Raw genomic sequence first — 22,653 nt, forward strand, 5'->3', positions numbered from 1 at the left:
ACTCTCAGATTGTTGCATATGCTACAAACCAAACTCAGAATCTTCCCCAGTTCACGGATTGTGCCCATTAATTAATGTTCAGTAGTCAGAAAATGGAAGAGGAATCACCAGGCAATTCCCACATGTGCCATGCAACATGTAATACCTGTATTAAACAATTCTGTCAGTACAGTTATTTCATTTAAAGATGCCATGACAGCTGGCACTGCTGTAGTGAATGTTGAGTTGCTTGGTGAAGCATTGCTCCTCAGGTTTGCTGGCTTGCTGTGTGTTGAGTAAAAAAAGTTCCATTTTAACAGTTAGTTGGATCATTTTCTAAACTTGAGAACTTTTGAGTGTGGTCGTAAGATGGAAAGCAGGACAATTTTTATAGCTGTAAAAGCAGGTGCTGCCCACCTTGCTGGCTTTGGGGACAACAGAGAAGGAGCACATGCAAACGTGCTGCAGGTGAGGGTAAGGGTTAAAACTTTTCACTCACTTTGTTGTTTTTCAGTCAGTGAGCTCAGAGCAAACTGTGCAGGAAGGACTGGCAAGCTTAGGAGCTGGTGGCTTTTCTCCCGTTTGGCATAGCTGCTACCTGCTGGTGGTCAAGATCTGATGCTACAAGCTATGCCAAGTATTTTTACCACAGCTCTGCATCACTTCTGCCTGACGTGACCTGGCCTGTACTGTGGAACAGCTATGACTGTCCATCAAGGCATTTCATGTGGCTAAACTACAATTTATTAGTCCAGGTTTAGTTGCTGGGTAAAGTCAGGGATCATCCCAGGAGCAGAGGAGAAGGCTCAGCAGCTGCTGCACAGGCTGTGGAAGCCAGGCAAGGAGAAGGCCTGGTCCCTCAGAGCTGTGGAGTCACGGCTATGACTGTCTGTCTGCTTCATTAGCTCCCAGCTGACTTGAAAACAGCCCAAATCCCCGTGAAACACCCAGGGCTCTCTGCCTTCTGCACTCCATTGAGATTGTTATCCTGATTTTAGGGTGAAAAGCAATGCTACTAAAGCATCTCCTTAACGAGCTTCCCTTTCTCTCTGACAGGAAGCCTAGAGGGGAGGGGAAAAAGTGTCGGAAGGTCTATGGGATGGAGAACAGAGATATGTGGTGTACTGCCTGCCGATGGAAGAAGGCCTGCCAAAGGTTCATCGACTAACAATTGAAATTATGCAGAGGATTTGGGGATGGGGGAGGACAACAGCAGAACCAGATTGCTGCAACTGCACTGTATCACTTCCCATTTTCCCCTCCAGTGATGTGGTGTTGGGGGCTTTGGGTTTTTGGGATGTTTTTTGTTGTTTTTTTTTTTTTTAAAGAGCTTTGTATTTCAAAGTGAAGCACTTGTAGCCAAGGAGAAGCACTAATTAAAACCTGTGTGGAGCAATAGCGCAAAAAAAAAAAGCAAAACCAAGAACATACAACAAAATTCTGTCTTAGTAAGCATGGAAACCAGAGCAGCTATTAGTGTTTTTCTGTAAAAGAAAGGAAAAAGTTAATTATTTTGCTAACTCCATGAGCTACTTGCTCCTTAGGATAATTTTTAACCATTTCAGTCTCTGTGCTGTGAACATCTGTATCTGCTAAACTGATCAAGTTTTCTGTTCCTGAAACGAAGATATCTTTTTGAAAGCTTTCTAATAAACACTTCAGAGTCGTATAAGCTACAGTTTTCTCAACAAAAGCTGTACTGAGACTGGATACTGCTAAATAATTCTCCTGATATGAATGATCATTAATATATTTTTGGAAAGGGGATGTGGGGAGGAGTTGGGATTTTCGTTTGTTTGTTTTGTTTGTTTGCTTATAGGGGAAAAGCAAAATCTGAATTTGCAAGAAGGACAAGCAATGCTTCTGGAAGATTTTTAAACCAGTCACAGACCAGTGGAGTGGAACAAAGTAATTTAAGTACCAAATTGGATTTTGACCCTCTAGAGGAAGAAAAGCAGCAGTGTAAAGTCACCAGCAGATATTGTCACGAGAAGTTGAGAGAAGAAAGCCAGTGATGCTTGATTGAAACCCATAAGAATATATTGGCAGTCCAGTAGCTTTTCTTACCACTCTCCCCTTTCTGAGAGAGTATGAACAGTAGGACCAGCACGGCTGTTGCTGCAGGAGGCCTATGAAGAACTGGTACTTGCAGCCACTATGATTATTTGTAATATCTATTCAGGGACATGATCCAGCCCAGCAGTTCTGCTTTTGCTTCCTTTTCTCTTATTTGAGAGATTTTTTTTTAGATAATGGTTTGCTCAGCTTTTTTTTTTTTTCTGTTAAAGCTACTAAGATTTATTTGATGCAAAAAATTGGTAAAGAAAATACCCCCTTTCCACAACATCATCTCAGAAAAAGAAGTACAACAGCAAAGGAGCAACGTTATTTATGGTAAAAATCAATTTCTTAAATCATTTTGTTATACAAATGAAAAAGTTTCTCTGCTTGCAGTACTTTGATAGATTTGGGTCATTTACTTTAGCTGTCCATTAGGAAGTACGCACCAGAGTGCGGCAAGCTGGTGTTCTGTCTCAACTTGTATCAAATTACTGTTAATTAATGATTATTTCAGAGCAAAAATAAAGTAAGGATTTACTAGAAAATGAATGTATATGGTTAAATAATACTTACCTATAAAAGAAAACAAGACATCTTAAAAAAATCAAAGACACAGAAGCAAAACTTGCTATTAATTGCAGCATGAAGGGCTGCAAATGCCTGGGTTATTTTTTTTCTTTCATAATATTCTAACCAATTAAAATTAGACCAAATCTTTTTCTTCTTTTTTTTTTTTTTTTAAATTGTCTGTGCTGGCTTGTTCTCAGTGAAATAAGGGAACTTTTAAATATCTGAACAACTTTCTGAAATCTGGTCCAAAGTTCAATTGATAGCTTTATTAAGTGTGCAGTGCTGCTTGTGCCTGTGTAAAAGCACAGAATAACAATGCAGCTGTTTGGAATATACACTATGGATTCAGTAAGGTAGCATGGAAAAGAAAAATCTATAATAGGAGATACTGAAGGTTATCATCTGATTTTCTGTGAACAAGTTAATTGGGCAATCAGGTGCCTAATTTGAGCATGCTATTTCTGCAGTTATTTACAATTGTGTAATTTACATGCACAAGTGGCAAGATATGCTTGCATGCATGCAATTACTTGATTTTTTGCCCAATTGTGTTCTCTAAGTCATTAAGAAAAAAGAAAAATAGACTCTGAAAGCTAGTAAGACCCTAAAATATATACACATATGTGTGTATGAGTATTTTTGTATGTGTGTGTATACATATATGTAAAACTATATATTATATAGTTTTATATGTGTATATAAAATCTGGAATCAACAGGGAGGAGAAAGATTGTTTTCTTTACAAATAGAAAAAAACCAAGACACTAAGGGTCAGTGGATATACATAACCATTGTATTATCTTCTTTCCTCTTAGTAAAATGTGGGTCGTGGGTTTTCTTTAGATGTTGTATTTTTTTCAATTTCCATAGTAAAATACCTCATAGTAATTCATAGACATTTCATATTCAAACACAGGGCTTGCTGGTGGTGTACTTACTTTGATAGAACTTAAAATATTTGGGATTTTTCCAAGATACTCCTGCCAATTTGCCCCCCCCCCCTCCCATTTTTACAAGCACTCCAAGACTATAAAGCATTCCATGATTAATTTGACTGTTGTCAGACTAACAGTATTTGCCTATATATTTGTTGTTCCCCCTCCTTTTTGCTTCGGAGGATTTTTTTTAAAATAATTTGTCAGATTGTATATTGTTTCTATAATGTCATGGCATTGTGAGCACCTTTCCCAAGGGCACTTTATGAATTGTTGTAATAAGATTATTCTTTATGAATTTCTGCACAGAAGAATGGTTTTGTTGCCAGACCAGATTGCCCTCTGGTACAAATTGGATATGGATTATGTAAAGGACAAAAGCCACAAACCATCAAAACAGGAGAGAAAGTTGGTGTCAGCAAGGCAGAGGGCAGAAAGGTACTTGATAAATCCTGCCAGGACAAAACTAAGTTACCAGTATTTTTACACGATCTTTAATCAGCAGTTTATATTAAATCAGTTTTGGATCTTATGGCTGTGGCATTTTGATTCATAAGTAGGCACTTCTGGAGTTACCACATCTCACCCAAGGCCACAATAGCAGGACAGCATGGCTGTCTGGGCCTGCACCAGTGGCTTTGTGTTTTGAGCTCCGATCACTTCATGTCACATGAGCACTTCAGTGCCCACCGAAATCCCTTCATGATCCTGACACACCTAGGAAGGACAGAAATGTCAGCAAAGCCTTTCCTCTGCTGGCAGTACTGAGCATAATCTGGAGTAACCTCTTCCATTTTTCAGTCTCTTTCTTCTGTGTTGCTTTGAGCTGCATTGCTGTCCTCCTGACACCTGATTTATCTCACACATCTGCACTGACCTCTCCAAACAGTCTGATTTCTTTGTTTTCCCAAGGAAGAGCTAGCCTGAACGCTGTGGTCATTTATTGTCATCAGTACATGCCAATTCCTCTATTTTCTGTTTCTCTGTGGGAGGTAGGTCATTGTCTCTGACCTCCCAGGGAAGTCAGAAGGAATGGCCTGAGCACATGGCGCAGTCTCTCTGTGCTGCAGGGATTTGGATGTGGGTTCATATATGTTGAGAGCCAGAACTTGATATAAAAATGTAAAGATCTGTTTTATTGTTACTATTATTATGTGTTTAGCCACTTCTTGATACTGGTAACAGAAATTGCCAACATCAGTATCGGAGTGGAGATCAACTGTATTAATCCCGAATATTTTTCTTTAGCAGTTTCCGTATTAGAACAAAGCTATTTCCCACTTCCCCATTCCCCCATCCCCTGAAAGATCTGTAAAATGAGATCATTTTAGAAGTGGAAAATTTTAATAGCAATTTTAATATGGGACTGTGCTCCAACTGCTCCTGTATGAAACTGTTGGACTTTAAAACTCAGATCATCTTAGTCATAAAACGGTTTCCACACAGAACAATGTGCCTGATTCTCTAGTGCCTTGCACAAATGTAACAGGATATACAAGATGCAAAAGTGAGTAAAAACTCTTCTGTTCCAATCTGCAAGTTTACACTTTTAACCAATACCAGTCATCACCTAGCATGTACCTGTTGGCATGTTAGCCATGCTTGTGCTAATAAGCTGAGCAGAATGCCTGTGTGTCCAATTACTTTTTCCAAATCCTTAGCCTTGTATCAATGTTAGCTGTCTAATTATCTACAAGTTCCTTGCAGCTGTTCACTTTTGCTGACATCACTGTCTTCATTTCTTCTCCCTTTTTTTTTTTTTTTACAATAATGACTAGATAGGCAACACAACAGGAGGTAAAGCTTTAGCCAAAAGCTGTTGCAGAACCTGCATGTTGGAACAGATTCCAGCTGCGTGCAATGTCCCAGATGTTCTTGTCCCTGACTTTATCATTCTGACCCACTGAGTCAGGATGTTCTTCTATTGGTTGCTGTGGCCTGGGACCAGCTAAAGCAGCCCTACTGAGAATCCAGGACAATCGCTGTGAATGTGGCAATACAGAGTGATTTATTTCTTCCCCTGCCTGTAAATATGTTAGAACACCGTGTCAGAAACAGGACATGAAATTAGAAGCTTGCTAGCCATGTGCAGAGACATAGGTGGTTGCCAGCGAGGCTTCTTTTTGTTGGGTCAAACTATAGGCACCTGCTGGAGAAAGTTGTGCTGCACCTTTTTTTAGAAACACTTTGATATGAAAACATTTGTCAAGTCTCATCTTTGTCTTATATTTTATTCAATCTTCCTGTAAGATGGTAGCACTGGAACTGAAACCAGTGTGGAGCATGGGATTTAACCTGCATTTGTTGGGATTTTTCTGGTAGATAACTGGACAGTTGTAAAGCATTGTAGTGTAGATTTTGTTCTAGTATAACAGCGGAGTTTTATGGCACCTTTAGAAAATAGCTAGAAAGTAAGTCATACGTAAAAATCAACCAAGCTGAGGGTTTAAATATGTTCTGTATCTGCTAGACATGAGCAGCCCTTGTCTGCATCCCTGTGGAGCTTGAAAAGCTTCAAGCTTGCAAAACAGCCAGTGTACACCTGTTGTTGGTAGTGCCACCTGAGCTGCCTTTTCCATCTTGCACTACAGTGGTTTTGCATCAACCGTGCTGTCACTTCTGTCAAATGTGGGATTTAAGGAGTGTACATCTTCTACTTGCAACTTTTTTGAGTTTATTCATCAATACAAAAAGCAGTCATCATGATTTTTGTGCTTCACACAGACCATTTGTAATAGCAATCCAGAAAGACCCTGAGAACAGAAATCAGCCTGTTTCTGATGGCACCAGGCAGAAGAAAATACAGGTTGCTCTGATGCTCGCTCCTGCTCACAGGTACAACTCATTCAGCTGATGAAATGGAAAGGACTAGATAAATTGACAAGCCAGTGTTGTGCTGGTTTTTTTAACACATCTTAACACCAGGAATGATTCTCCTTACATGTTAGGATCTGAATGTGAGGTCTCTAATATACCCTTGAGGGAAATAAATTTAGCAATAGAAATACTGTTTCAGCTTTCCTGCTATTTGGGCACATACACAACATTGTACTCATGAGGTGGTGTTTCAAAATTAAATTCAAATTCTTTATGTGATTCAATGCTAAAGATGGACTTGAACATTAAAATATGTTTGAATATTAGTATTTACTGTTTGCCAATTCTCTTAAAAAATTCAGGTTTGATTTTGAAGTCCTTATCTTTGTATGCGATACCGTGCAGCAATTAGTATATGATGTTTAATGTCCAGATAAACAGAAATTACTAAAATGTTTGTAGAAAGCTGCCATGGGAAGACAGGGAAATAAGAGATAGTTAATACAAATTTCCTCAGGGAACATGAGAGGGCTGTGAAGGCAGGATGTGGGTTTATTTGAATGGAAGATTGCTAGGAAATTGAATTTTTTTCTATTTTAGGCAAAATTAAAAGAGCAATATATCAGTACTTGAATTATTAAAATGAGAATGAAGCACTAATTGATGAACTTGATCCTACTTAATGTTGTAGCTTATAAAAATATAGAAAGTGAGCTTGAACCATAACCTAATAAAAATGTAAATCTATACATTTGTGTAAATCTTTTCAGGATCTTCTGTAAATATAAAAGCGTCTTGTTTATATAGTTGCTTGGTCAAAGCATGCTTTGTCTGTAATTGGATTACTTCTTACCAAATGACTTCAGCAAGCAAAAAAGCATTATGTCAGCACGATATCCTGGAGAGTTGTGTAGTGCACTTTGAAAAGGGCTAATTAAAATTTAAAATTATTTAAATAATAATTTAATTATTTAAAATTAAAAAGAAAACATGCCACCACATTTTTTTTTTCTTATCTGCAAAGGTATCGGCTTCTGTAAACCCAGGGTTTTATCAAACTATGTTAACTAGAATTTTGAAATTCTTCAAATTTTGAAGATTCTCAATTTTGCTTTATTTTTACACAGAAAAATAATTTTTGATCCATAGTCGTTTTTTCCTATCAACTTTTTCCCGTGTCCAGAGATCCATGCTGCAAATTCCAAACGTGTATACTGAAGTGAATAAAAATCAGGATCTTCAGTATTAGAACCTAAAAATGTAAATAGCACTTACATGGTATCCAAATTCTTAGTATCAGTATTTAACTGTAGTAACTAATTCTTACAGTGATGCCAGCAAATCTTTCGGGGAAGGGGAGCACGTAATCTGTAAATTGGGAAGTATGGCTGTGCAGAGGTAGAACTACTGGTATTCCAAGAATGAAGTGTAGGCTCAGGTTCATCAGAGCACTCACATATGTGTTTACCTCAACTTGCGGAGTTTGCTTATGAGACTCTCCGTGTTTCTAAAGTTTGGCACACATTTTTATGCTCCTGTGAAATCAGTCCTTAGCAAGAGCAGATACTCCTATAGCTTTGTTTGAAATATGCACTTTGTGAGACAATCTATCTTTTCCTGGTTTTATGGAATTTATGTTGTATTTAGAAGACCAGACAAATTTAGAGAATTCTTTTTTTTATTATTATTTTTTGCTTTGCAAAAGGGAAAGTGAGAAAGAAGAGTAGTTCAGCTGCACATTTCAGCATGTGAAAGCATTGCTTAGGTTTGTAAAAGCCGTGTATTTGCCATCAAGCTCAAAGGAACTCATTTGAGCACAAGCAGGTCACATTATATAAATTTATATCATTCCATCTGTACTCCCTGTACACTCAACACTCCTCCAGGGAACTGGAGGCATAGGAGCTCTGAGTATGCAAGGAAATAAATGAATTTACCTAAACACTTTAGGAATACTGTGCTTTTAAACCACAGATCATGTTGTCTATACATAGTATTAAGAGAAAATAGACAGTAGCCTTATTAACCAGGTGCAATACTTACAAAGGGCTAAATTATGGAAACAAGTGGTGTGTGTTTGTACATCACTGAAAAATGTGCACTCTCTGAAAACTGACTTTTATAGCACTGGGATCTTATTACCTCTCTGAAATTATAATGTTGGTGTAATTTTATAACCATTTATTATACATTATGAAACAGGATTTGGGATTTCCTAAGAACCAAAAGGAGGAGAGGGGAAATTGTAAATCACATAGACTAGTGGTATGTTGTTTTACATGGCAGAAGTAACCTAAAACACCTTTACAAAGCCATACAAGTTCTGGATTATGGAAAGAAAAAATCTCTTGCCCTTGGTTACAGACATAGTTTAGTCTGAAATTTCCCATGGTGACATGAAAATGCTTACTTCAATGTTCAGTGTTTGCTTTGTCTCTTGCATTTTCTTACTGGATTTTATTTGTATTCTGATCATGAAAACATTCCAAATTAGCAGTATTTGGCTTGAAATTGTATTCTTTTGAAAATAACTTTTAAAATGGAGAGGGTTCTTCATTCACTTCATTCACTGTACAGTCTGAATGAGATCACACATGATCTACTCTGACTTAAGAGGAGAGTTCATACAAGCAGAAGATTATGGGAAAAGATTATGTTCAGTCATAAAAAAATTTGAACAGTCAGACTAAAAGTTCCACTCACATATTTCTTCCCTCCATCTGCACTGGGGTCAATGGAGTAGGGCTGCCAAGTACAGTGTATCTGGCTATCCTACTCCTGGAGGGGTTTGTTGGTGGGGTTTTTTTTTCTTCTGTTAGATAATGACACACACGTCATCTTCTTATCCCTCTTTCTTTTTTTTTTGTCTCGTGCTCAGAGTCCAGAATTAACTGAAAGCCAGAAATAATCAGATTTGTTGAACAGAAGGCTCTTTGGTTGTTTCCCTGTTTGACTTCTAGCAAAGGCGCCGAGGGACAAACTCAAACTTTGAGACAACTTAGTCAAAAGAGGCTTGAGCCAGTCAGGCAAGACCTGAAACAAAATTGCTCAGATTGAATCCCAGTAGGAGGAAACTCGTCTGAAGTCAGTTACAGTTACAGAAGTTCTGTGGTTTGATTTTTGTGGTGTTGGTTGGTTGTTTTTTTTTTTAAATTACAAGCCTGATAAGAAGTCTTGTTACACAATTAAGAGCAGAATGCAGATCACATTGTACTCCAAACAGTACAGATTTTCTCAAGAGAGTTGCAGTTGTTCCCGTGCTTTGACAAGGAGTGCTCACACGGGTAATGGTTGTAGAGCAAAGGCATGTGCGTTTTCTTCTCTGTGACTTTCCACTGGAATTGGGAGTGTGAAATTGTGACTCTCCCTTTCTGAGTGCCTGAGGATTTTGCTGTTAGGCTTTGTGAGAGGGGTGGATATGTACCTCGGCACCTTTGCACAGCTGTTGGAAGAGTTTCTGGTGATACCAAAGTGGCAGTACTTTGGATGTGTCACTTAGTGACAGATTTAAGAGCTGCTAAGCAAGTGGTATTCAGTCTGTAATCCATCCTACTGATGGATACTGATACCAGGCCCAGGGAGAAGGAGGTCTCTCAGGATGGGACCCAGGATAGCCAAGCTTCTGTGAAGGGAGTCACCACCATAGTCCATGTGCTGTTGGCTGGAGCAAGTGCTGTCTTTGTTGTGTCCAGCTTGAGGGAGGTTGGTTATCCTCACACATTCATGGCATGTTCATAGGACAGAACAGTCTTTTGAAGAATATTCTTGTTTTGAAAGATTAAAATAAAACTGTGAGTGAACTTTTATGTTGAAGTCACTGAATAAATTACAGTATTGTCAATGTTGAAATCAGAAGGGGTTGTTTCGCTCCTTCCAGAGCCATGCTGCAGCTCCCGTGGGGGCTCTAACAGAGCCCTGTAACCTTAACCAAGTCTTTTTCCCAAAGATTTGCTGGAACCCAGCACTGAGCCCTAAACTGAGGCCAATGTGAGTTTGACCCCCATGTAAAGGAGGCTCTTTCCAACTCTTTCACAACTCTTATCCTTTCTAAGTTAGTGTTTTATTAGTAGACCTTTATAAAGGGGGCATCGCCTCATCGCTGTTCCAGGGGCATTTCTAACATGGCACCAGCCACCCCTGCATTTGCAAGGAGCCAGATATTATTTTTGTCAGTAGAGGTGTTTGGGGAATATTATTTTAGATTTAGACCTCTACACTTCACCTAACGCTGCAGTTCACAGCAGATTAAGTTGGCATAAGCTTGCGCTGCTGTTGAAGCAGCTCTTCCTTCCCACCAGAGAAGTATCCCAGGTTATGCCTAAAGCATATTGCCTTCTGGGTTTGTACCTCTGCTCTTTCATGTGGCAGGCATGATAATACTGCCTTTATCATCCCACCCTGTCTTGGCTGGGGTCTCATTAAGATCTTATAAGACCTGCTGCCTACATTGTTCTTCCTTTTTTTCCTACCAGTCTTGTTTCAGAGAATATAAAGTAAATTTAAGTTCTTTTAAAAATATTTTTTCTGGATTATTATTTTTAGAACCAGAGCATTTCCTCTTTAACTTCAGTGTAAAATTGCTGAGCTTTTAATTTGCTCTGCATTGCACTTTATATATATTTTCACTCGTTGGGCCATGTATTTTTGATATATTAAACAATAAAGGTTTTGTTAATCTAGATTTAACTAGAAATTAACCATGAAAGTAAAATGTTTTTATAAAATTGCAAAGTCCATAACATGCAGCAAATAATATGTTTAGATCGGAGACACTTTTAATGATACATTGAGAAATACTGTACCTCTGAAATTTATTACTATTTGGTAAATTCAGTACATTAATGGATATCATGATTTAAAATGGAATATGAATAAGCAGGAGACAAAGTTCTAGACATTGAGTTTGCTTGTACGCAAAACCTGAATTAGTTTAATTGATAGGAGTTTTAAAAAAAAAATCAGCCTAATGTAGTTTAAAGATGTGTGGAACTATTTAATAGGCAAGTTTAAAAAGAAAAAAGCTCACAGAAAAGTTGAAATTAGTTTAACTTAACCACCAAAGAGCTGTGTTCTCCACTGTGCTAAGGCAGTGCTGTCTGGTGGGTGCCTCTGAAGCCCCTGAGTAGCCCTGCAGGGGCTGAACTCGTGCAAGTACAAGGCACCAGCAGAAGCCATGTGCAAGTATGGATTTTCCTGCTTTAAACAGCAGCGCTCCAAGCTGTTACACTTACAGGCCCACTGCCAGGTTGGCAGTGGTACTTCCATGTGGTTTTTCCTGCCTTCATCTGCACTAATTTTGGGAACTAGTATCCTAAAGACAATCCTTTTGTTCCTAAATGAGCTAATGAAGAACTCATCTTCCCTATGGTTTTGGTGTTAAACTTACAGCCCTAATACTACTGCATGTAGTTTATCTTAAGAATTTGTAGATGCCAGTTTCAGCGCTTTAAACAAAGAGCAGCTACTTTGCCTCAGCACAGAATCCCTTCAAATCTTGTGGAGTACCTTGAAAAATAAAGACCTTTTTGACTTTTACCTCGTACCAAACTCTTTTATTCCAAATCACGCCTAAAAAAGTGGGGGAAACAAAGCACATGGTAGCGAAGGGAGGAGAGAGAGGCAGCAATGCAATACTTTCTTCCCAGCATGAGCCCTTCCTGGGCTCCCCTCTCCCAGGTTGATAAGTGTGTGTGCACAGACCATGCACAGCTTGGAAGTCCTGTGAAATCCCTGCAAAAGCTTTCAGTTGGCCACCTCCCAGAGTCCTCAGTTCCTTTTAAGAGACTTTCAGATTTTCTGCTTTCTCACTTCTACATCCATACATAAAAGTCAAAGGTGACTGCTGCTCCAATAGCCTGGCTACAGTCTCACATTGAGCTGCAGATACATCATCTTGCCATTTTTAATCAAGCTGCAGTTCTGCCTGCAAAGGATGGGCATGATCCAGGTATTTCTGCATGCTGTAAAGCTGTTGTGTCCTTTCATGGACCACTGGGAGTCCCTGGAGGGAGGCAAGTGCACTGCCAGTGGTGTGCAAGCTTTGTGCCTGACATTGGCGAGCACCTGATACCTGTGCGGAAGAGAAAGCATAGGCTGATATCCCCTGTGCATCCTACCACAAAGATGAGGCCCGTACAGCACTGCTCAGGTCTTGGAATTACAGGGAAAATTAAGCTTAAAACCTTTGTATCAGCACAGTGTGTCTCCGAAAACTGTGTGTTCGGCTGAGGAGCAAGAGCAGTGACAGGCCTCCAAGGTGGTGCTCTGTCAGGCAGCACAAATAACAGCTCTGTTGCCTGACTGGTTGTTGTATTTCCTTGTATGTTTGAAGGAAGGATTAGAAGGGAAGATGTTGTGTGTAGATGCTACTCCTTTGCAGTCTGGTTGGATTCTGCCCTCTGGGGGCAGCCTGTGGGCCAGCACAGCACATTTAGATAAGGTGCTTCCATGCACTCGAACATAGCAAAAAAAAATGGTTTTTATAAGAAGCAGCCGCTTTTTCTTTTCTGTTTCTTAAAAAAAAAAAAAAAAAAAAAAACAAACAAAAAAAAACCCACCAACAACAAAAAACCCAGAACAAAATGCCACAGTTCAGGCCTTTGCCAGACTCCCACTGTCTCCCTTTAGCACTGAAAGCTGGGGAGAACTCCAGAATTCAGAGGACCTTGGCCATAACTCATCAAAAAGCCCCAGCAATCTATTGCTACTGAAAATGTTTTAGTGCTAGATCAAAACCACACAGACTTGGACTCTCCAAAATTCCTCTTAAGAATTTTGCTGTTACTTCATATGAAAAAAACTGTTAAAATCTTTGTGTCTGCATCTGAGTCAGTTCTGCCTGCTGATCCAAGAGCATTGCAGTAGACTTCAAATATCTAGGGAGTCATTCTCAGTACAAGTCAGGACACTCCAAACATTTCAGATGTTTTTCTTACATTAAAAACATTGACAAAACAAGCAATGTGTCTATTAATGCCTAAAAGTTAATGAAAATAATTGAGTTAAAATACTGAGATGTATCTGCTTGCACTCGAAACTTTAAAGAAAGACTACTGAATTCTTGATTTGCTAAGCACGAGCTCCTGAGTTTTAATAATGCACTAAACGAGCTTTGGACAAAGTAACATTTTACAAAAATCAAGAAAGATTTTTTTTTTCTCAAGTAATTCAGGTAATGAATAATTTTTTTCTGGTCACTGGGTTTTAGAATGAGTAAATCTCATCCTCTCCCACTTCTAATATTTATTGTTTATATAGAAAAAAGTCTTTACTACTTTTTCATTTCCCAGTGAACGATCAGTTTGCTAGCTACAGACAATGTTTCTTGACTTTAGATTGCAGAATAATTGCTTTGATAATTTTACTTTTCTCCATGTGAATCCTGGTTCTCTGATTATTAGTTTTTTCTAGCTTCAAAAATGCTTTTGTGCGATTTCCATTGATAAGGTTGAATAAAACTTGCAAGAAAAAATCTAAGTCAATTCCCAAGTAAAAATTAAGTACATGAAACAACCATGAAGATAAAGTATCATGAGAAAAGTCAGTTCATTGCTGAATTAAATATTTATAGAACATGTTGATTAGCAAAGAGCAGTCATCTTTGTTAAAGTTATATTTAGTAGCAAACCACTGTGTTTTAGTAAGTGTCACAAGTGACAAAGCAATTTTTCTCCAGAAAAAGTGCAAATGGAAAACAACATTTAAATAGATCATTTAAACCAAGATTTTCTCCTTCTATTTAAGCCCCTCCTGCCTGGTACATTACTGTTATGTTCAGGGATGTTCAGGACAACAGACATTCCTCATGGGAAGCAGCTAGGTTCCAAAGTGTCAACTGAATAAATGGGAAGTGAGCAAACTCATAGGACTTTCTAAATACTAGCTCAGGTATTGACCAAAAAAAAAAAAAAAAAAAAGGCAAAGAAATACTATTCACTACTGAACTAGAATTTCAGCAGTTTAGAAGAATTGTTTTTTAATCTAGCTCACATGCCATAGTTAAGACCAGGTTTCTGTTGGTTTGCTTGTTTGTCTTAGAGGGCTTTTACTTCTTAACCCTCAAAGCAGGGTATGTCTATACTGAGATGACCATGATTGAATAGGAATCTCTTGAAATCCGAAAATACATTATTACAGAAACAACAGTCTTTGAATGAAAAACTACTTTAAATTATCTCAAAAAAGCAAAAAGCAGCTAATTCTCTATTTGGGTAATGCCATTCAGCTACCATTGGCTCCCAGGCAGTGTGTTTAACGGGTCTCCTATAGCTTTGTCAGCTTGCATTTTTGTTAAAAGTAGATGGTAATTAAACTACACAGCAAAGAACCTTCCTTTGATCTTTGTAAATGAATGTATACAGACAAACTATGCATTTTCACACAGCTGCATACTGTATCTTGAATAGGTTCAACTCCAACCTTTTCCCTAGGTTAGCAACCCCCCGAACTTCAGGAGCTGGAGGTACTCCCATCTCCTTTAGCATTTGTTTGTCTCTTGTCTTGTTTCTGCTCCCCAAAAACCCAAGATGCAGGATGGAGGAATGCTGAGCAGCAGGGCCCCAGGAGCAGAGTCAATGGGGACCTGTGGCCAAGGCCCGGACCTGGAATGCTCTGGGAGACCGCTTGGGACTCCCAGACCCAGCATGGCCAAACACAGGGATGTGGTATCTGTGCTGGCTCTGCCAGAGCTGCTCCAGCCCCTCTTGCTCAGCATCTTGGACACTGGGGCAGCCGAGTGGGACCAGCAGCTGCTCTCACACAGGGTCAGTAGGAGTTTGCAGCAACATTCGGTCAACCTGTGCCAGGGAGGAGCCACTGCACCTGGGCTGGGACAGCGTTTTTAGCCACCCTACCAGCCTGGTTTCGTTCTACCCATCGCTTCCCCATGGTGCTGTGCGGCACTTGGGAGGCATGGATGGCTCCTCAGGGGTTGTGGTCTTACTACTGAGACCTGCTGCCCTGGGCAATACAGTGCTCAAAACACTGAACCCTTGATCCTGATCATTGCTCGGACTTCAGGGCTGGGATGTGGAAGGGATGAAGGATCAGAGCTTGGTTTTAGCATACCTTCTGTTGGAAGGGAGTAGGAAAGATGGAAAATGGATGTCTTGTTCTTGTAGCTGGTGTAATTAAAGGAGAAAGATATTGCATGCAACATTTCTTACTTAAATTTTGAGTTGTTGCTGTAATATACATCAGCCCAATCTACAAAATGAATGAAATGTGTTTCTTACACTTTATCCTACAGGAAGAAAGACCTAAAACGTAGAAATATTGAGAATATCCTTGCTTTAAAATAAAGCAAGCCTGGAGTCAACAACAAAGAAAGATTTTGTTTATATGCAAAGTATTTAAATATTTGATAGCAGTATGAAGGCAGTAGTATTCTTATCTATCCAGAGATGTGCACTCATCTAGGTTATGTTGAATTGAAAAATATTTTTGCAGTATGTATTTGTATTTGATGGGCTAAGGCCTTTAATTTTATATTCTTTACAAGAATTAGTGTGGCAATTATGTTTTTCCATTTATTGAGCTCCCTGCCCATGCTAGTTGTCCACTTGCATAAAGAATATTTCCACTACTTCAGAGGTTTTTGGGTGGTTGTTTTCAAAGGGGACCTGCCCCAGAGGGTTCCACAGGGGTGCCCAGCATGGATGGGAGACTCCCTGGAGCGGGGCAGGTCACCCTTACACCAGGATGTTGCCTGTCACTGCAACAGACAGACACGGATTCATTTCCCTGCAATCTGCAACTGCCCAGTGGGCCCGGGGTAGCTCCAGCTGCAGTTCCTCACATCAAAGCTCTGACTGACACAGTCGGACCTTTGCTGTCACTTACTATCACAAAGTTAAATTTTTACGAGAAAGAGCTTCCAACTCTGGCACTGATGGAAATACTGAATACTTTTAATATATATATATATTTGGAAAGTATTTGAACAAAGTGTTTTGTCTTTTTTTATACAACTTTTAGCCAAATAGAAGTATTCTGATTATTACTTCTGTGGATATCTGTCCACCTGTAAATAAGCTCATATATTCAGGTACATGAACCTGAAGGAAAAAAATAATAAAGACTGTTCAGTGGCTATGCGCTTTGCTAGCTCTTGGTTCCTTTGTACATAAGAGGTAACTGTTTAAATGTTGGGGGGGGTTAATTTAATTGTTGTTCCTCTAAAAAAAAGAAGAAGAAAAAAAACTTTTGACTTTGTTTTCTCTTTTCTGAGTTAATACAAAGATTTTCTAACTTTTTACTGCAGAAATGGATAAATACCTGGTGCTAAGTGAATGTGAGTCAAACTGGCCATAGCAGGCACACCAGTTAGAATGCACTTTTCCTGTGGCACACAATGTATTTTCTCAGAAGGGACCTTCAAAGAACTGTCAGATGTTTACATTTCTTCTTGTTGCCCCAAATAGTTTTGAATATTGAAATAACTCCCAAAAATCAAGTCATGATCCATTACTGATGAGATGAATCCTTACATTTAGGTATCTATGACAGCTTTGTACAAATACCATTTTAGAGATAGTTGAAATATTGGGCTTTCATACTTTGTAATGCTTTGATGTGACAATAAATATGCTGTTGCTATCTAGTCTAACCTCATTGTAGACCTGTAACTCCTTGTTTATGATTATGTCATGGTTTGCACTGGCTTGAATTCAGCCAAATACTGACTGTTCAGCTGAAATACTCCGACTGTTATGATGTCCACAAAACGTTTATTAAATGCACTTATATCAGACTGCCGCGGAGTATGTCAAATTATTCATGTAATAAACCCCTTCTGTATAACTTTTGTTACTCGTTTATGTGAACTTTAGTTCTTTTACAGACATGAATGTCAGCGCATCAACCAAGGACCAGCTGGAGTCAGTGAGAACCTTTGCATCGACTTCATTACAAACAGGACTGATTTCCTTCCCTTTGATCAGAAGGACGATATTTAGACACTATGAGTAAGACACACAGGACAGGAATGTTAGAATTTTAAGTTTTGGCCCTGTGAATTTATAGAATCATAGAATCATAGAATCATAGAATCATAGAATCATAGAATCGATTGGGTTGGAAAAGAGCTCCAAGATCATCGAGTCCAACCCTTGGTCCAAATCCAGTCCATTTACTAGATCATGGCACTCAGTGCCACGTCCAATCTGCGTTTAAAAATCTCCAGGGATGGTGAATCCACCACCTCTCTGGGCAGCCCATTCCAATGCCTGATTACTCTCTCTGTAAAGAATTTTCTCCTGATATCCAACTTAAATTTCCCCTGGCAGAGCTTAAGCCCGTGCCCCCTTGTCCTATTGCTGAGTGCCTGAGAGAAGAGACCAACCCCCACCTGGCTAGAACTTCCCTTCAGGTAGTTATAGACGGTGATGAGGTCACCTCTGAGCCTCCTCTTTGAAGTGCAGCCTTTAGCTAGTGACTGTGGTTTGCCACTTCCAGACTCATGCTGGTCTTCCTGGTCATTATGCTAACAACACTTCCCCTGTCCTGCTCTTCCCTGGTAGCCAAGGAGCAACCTCCATGTGCACAACAAGGAACATTCCTGACAGGCAAAGGATCATTTGACCAGGGTATGCCTTTCTCATGGTAAAGCTAATGAACCTACTGCTTGAAAGTCGCAAGTTGGAGAGACATTCCTGAAACAGGGAGTAGTTTCTTAAAAAAAAATAAAAGTATAAGCTAGTATAATTTCCGTCCAATTCTCAACTCCCCTTCTAGCTTTTTTAGGTCATATTTAGATTTTCCTTTGGCTAATGCATTCCTAACCACTGCTGCAATGCCAACTCCAGTGTAAATAGCAAGGCTATTAAATTTAATGAGTGGTTTTATCACTCTTCTTCTGTTCACACTTTCCTCCCTTCAAGCAACACTTCCTCGCCACACACACACACGCTTGGTCATCCATCTCCAGTGAAGATCTGTAAACTAACCTGTTCTCTAAGCCAGAGGCAAAACAGCTTGGGCCAAGAGGCCCTGCCCTGCTGCCCAACAACATGCATGGGCACTATAGCTGGACATGTCCAAACCATCCCCTCCTGAACGTGCATTTGATCCAGCAGATTCCAGGCGCTGCTGGAGTGAGCGGCGCACCTTGTAGCTTCTATTGGAGGAGCTGGTTGTCTTCACAGCCCCACTCCTCGCAGGCAGGTACCCAAAGCTGTCTGACCTGTTATCATTAGAGCAGGGAATCCTGTGGGTGATTGCTGTAGATATAAAAAGGAAGGGATTTGAAGTCAGCAAGAAAACATTTTTAATCATACTTGCAGAAGTTCACAGAATATTCTGAGTTGGAAGGGACCCACAAGGATCATCAAGTCCGACTCTTCAGTGAATGGCCCATCCAGGGATCAAACCCACAACTTTGGCTTTATTAGCGCCATGCTTTAAGCAGCTGAGATAATCTCATATTTCAGATTAAATTCCACTAATTAAATGTCACTTTAAGAGATAAGAATCTCTGCTGTAATTGATGTTTCTGAAGCCAGACAGGCTGTTAGACTTCTCTTTATTCAAAGGATGTTTTCTACATTAAAGGTTTTTGTTGGGATTTCAACCCAAAATTCAATACCTATGCTCCCCTCTGTCCACTGCTGCATGAGTTTTGTCTCTTTCTGAGCCCATTCTGAACACTTTCAAGAAGTGACTACCTTGGTTTAGAACATTTCACATCCTCATTTACTTCCTATAGAAAGTTTTGAGACAGAATTATTCCTTCTCTGCCTACATCAGTAACTTCCTCTAAACTCATTCGTTTTAGCTGAAATAATTCACTGCATTCAAATTTAGACTTCAAATACTCTTAGCTGAAAGAAGACAATTTATGTTGAAATGTCCTGTGCATTGTGTACTTCGCATGCTACCATTGTCTTGTTTTATGCCACTGCCTTTGAGTCCTGTTCTCCAAACGTGGCCTTACAGAATCATTATATTATAATATTATTTCTGCTGTGAGGTCCTAGTAGAAATCCACTGCACCAAAAGCAACTTTTTAGCAATGAAAATGTCACTTAGAGAACAATAATATTATTTTGGTGCCCTTAACTGAACACATTTTTTCTAGTTTATTTGCTTAAACTGCCAACTTTTTTCCTCCCTCTCCCACACACTCATTTTTATGATGCCAAGAAAAATATTTCAGTTATAAAAATTGTCATATTGGTTTGAAGACTAGGCTACATTTCTCTTTTTGGCTAACAAAATAAAAAGCAAACATTATGCTAAGATTTATGTTCTAAATTTAGCTTTGAAGAGGAAAGAGAAATAATTTGCACCTTCCTGAATTATACTCTCTTGGTTTATCCCCAGATGATACCACTGTGAACAGATGCAGGTTTTTGGTTGTTTGGTTTTTTTTTTTTTACAATTTCTAGGGAAGGAGAAGAGTTTTCAAATACATTTATTTCAATGCAAGGCAACTGACAAGCAAATTTCTCCTGACTGTCTCAGCTTTGCCTTGTGGTGACTGTAGTACAAACCTCTTGCTCCGAGACAAGACTTCATTGTTTGCCAGGCTGTAAAAACAAAATGAAATTTACAGATTATGAGAAAGGGAGGAACCACTACCAAGGACTGGATTAACCACCAGCATTGTTTTTAACCAAGAATCTGCAATAGCTCCAAGTGTCTCAGTCTGACTCTAACCACCACTAGTCTGCCAAACACTCATTTCAGCATTTTTTCAGTAGTATGTGAACATTCCCCTTTGGCTATTGGCTAAACGCAAACTTACTCTTCCTTCCCTGACTTTTATACTTTTATATTGTTGGCTTTGCAGGCTTTTTGTCTTTCCTTCTTAACACTATAAGCAGCATTTATACATATAACAACATGCAGAAAAAGGGGAAATAACTACAAAGAAAACAGTCCTTTTTAGGGGAGATGAGGTTAAAAAGATGTGCAGCCTGAAATTGTGTTACATCCAACTATTAGCAAAAGCAACTCACTGCTCACCGGGTGGGAACTGAGCATTCTCAGGATCAGAAACATTTTTTTCACTGGAGGTACAAACTTATCTAGTGCTGACCTCCTGTGGTACGCAAGGAATCTGCAGTCGCCAAAAATAGTAGCCAAGAGTCAAAAGCAGGCGAGGTTGGAGAAATACCGGTAGGCTGGTAACCCGTGGAACACAAAGGGCACGTCCCAGAGGAATACACACACCCCACACCCCTTTAAGTTTTCGTGTTTAACTCCTGAGCGCACAAAATCCCACACTTTACCCAACACTTAAACACGGTGAATAGATCAGGTAAAACCAGTTCTTAAATTTGAGGATTTATCTAAATTTGCAAAGATTTATCAACAGCTTTAGCTGGGAATTTTGTCATTCACCCTTGCAGATCAGAGCTGTGTTTGTACCATCACCGATGCTGAGTTATCTGAGTGTGTGCAAGACAGGGAGCATCCCTCTCTCATTACTTGTGGTTGGGTGCATTTGACTAAGTAATCTGTGAAAGTCCAACTCTCTTGTCTCTAATAACTTCCTTGTTGCTCCATTTCCCACCAGCACACCAACACCACGACTGTCACAGTGATGTATATATGTTGTACATCTCCTTTATTCACTCCTCTAAGCACTTGTCCATATCACTCAAATCACTTCACCCATTCCGTTCAGGCTCCAGATGATCAGAAGATGACTTGGTAAGTGGGAACCCAAATATTTTTAATAACATCCCTCAATGGTGAGCCCATTGAAGGTCACAGGAAACAGACACCAGTAGCTCTACCTGGAGTGAACTGTCAAAACCTGACAGCTGTGACAAGGAGAACAGGATTAATCACATTCTTAGCCCACTCTAAAGTCCAGTTGCACCAGGTACCCTTTCATTTTGGTGCATCTATACCTGTCCCACTAGACCTGCTTCCCAGTCCCCAGGATACACCTCACCCACTCTCCAGCCAGTGCAGGGCATCCACTACCCTCAAAGCCACAAGACTCTCACTGACAGTGCCCATATAAGCATTCAACAAAAAGGATACTCTGAGTCCTACCTCAGAAGAGGGACCAATTTCGTTCCTTCAGCCTTGCTCTTCTAGCACTGGCAGAAAAAGCACTATGTATAAAGCAGGCCTTCCAAGTGTACCCTCCAAAATGGGAGCACAATAAGGATGTCTTCATCTTCCCACACAGCTGGAACTGCTACTTAAACACAAACATGAGCCTTTATAGCTGCAGATCTTGTGCTTTAAAGTCTCACCCCCTCACAGTGAGCAGAGAGCAAGCCACCCTCAGCAATCACTGCCAGATACGCTTTTAAGTGTTTTTTAGGCCATCAACACACCTTCTATCCATCTTGGAGCAGAAGCTGTCTCTTTATTTTGGTTCTCCTTATTTCTACCCTCTTTTCTGTAGTTTGCAGGTTCCCTGGTCTGGTGTATATTAGTATCACCACTGTTATTTCCCGTCATGTCTGAGGTATGAAGTTAGCAAAGTGGTGACTCACGTAACCAAGTTTAGCCTGAGTTTTTAGCCAGGGCTGACCAGGCTTTTTGCAGGGCTGTAGTGCAGAGGTTTCTCCTTAGAGACTCAAATAATGTCCTCTTTAGGAGGACATAGAAGGGGCTGGTTCCTTCCTTCTGGTCACAGACCTCTTGACCTATGAAACCAAACAGGATATAGAATAAGGGAAGGAAGGAGGGAGGGAAATGTTTACTTCCACAGCTGTGTAAAAGTCAGAAATTTCCAAAAATATCTGTGAAATCCCACTCCCAGGCCACTTCTTTCTTGGGTTCTCTTTTCTTTAAATATTTGTGTTTTCTGCCAGAATATTGGTGAAGAGTTTTGGCATTTCAAACTGAACTTGGACCATGTGGCTCACTACATGAGGTGATTTTCTGAGGTGATTTGCTGCTTCCCAGAGTCAGCAGCAAAATGAGAGTCAAAATCCCTCACTGAAGATGTTTCCTATTTAGAACAGGCACTTGATAAAGATGTATCCTGCACTGCACTGCTACAAGACATGTGGAGGGAGGCAGACTGGGTGTAGAGTCGGGGCAGGGGAACTAGAAAGCTATCAGAGGAAAGCAAGATGAAAGTGGAAGGGAAATGAAGTAAGTGGGTGATAAAATAATTCTGTTATATAGGGAGAAAGCCAGAAGGATCAAAGGATCTCTTATTTGCATTTTATCCTCATTTCTGTTCCTTGCAGTTTCCTTCCTCTGCTGTATATTATTATCACCTCTATTATAAAACTTTCTGGTTGCTTGCAATTATCCTCCTTTAATCTCATGCTAGGCTCTTCCTCTTTGATCCACTGCAGTACATGCTTTCTTGCCA

At 39.7% G+C, this 22,653-nt stretch overlaps 1 protein-coding gene across 6 annotated transcripts in view; it reads left to right on the forward strand.

Annotated features, from left to right (window-relative positions):
• The window catches only part of ZNF704 (zinc finger protein 704), a 136,136-nt gene that overhangs the window by 87,477 nt on the left and 26,006 nt on the right, over positions 1-22,653 (forward strand). For 4 of the 6 annotated variants that reach the window (XM_064650105.1, XM_064650083.1, XM_064650096.1 and 1 more), the window contains one exon: positions 1,036-17,112. The exons of 1 other annotated variant lie outside the window; for it this stretch is intronic. In XM_064650105.1, the coding sequence (XP_064506175.1) occupies positions 1,036-1,147 (112 nt within the window). In that variant the 3' untranslated portion in view covers positions 1,148-17,112. Of the gene's footprint in view, positions 1-1,035; positions 17,113-22,653 lie in introns of those variants that run through there. One more of the 6 variants, XR_010429385.1, reaches the window with a different exon arrangement.

This window comes from Pseudopipra pipra, chromosome 1 (genome assembly GCF_036250125.1).
Source record: "Pseudopipra pipra isolate bDixPip1 chromosome 1, bDixPip1.hap1, whole genome shotgun sequence".
In the NCBI taxonomy this organism is placed as follows: Eukaryota; Metazoa; Chordata; class Aves; order Passeriformes; family Pipridae; genus Pseudopipra; species Pseudopipra pipra.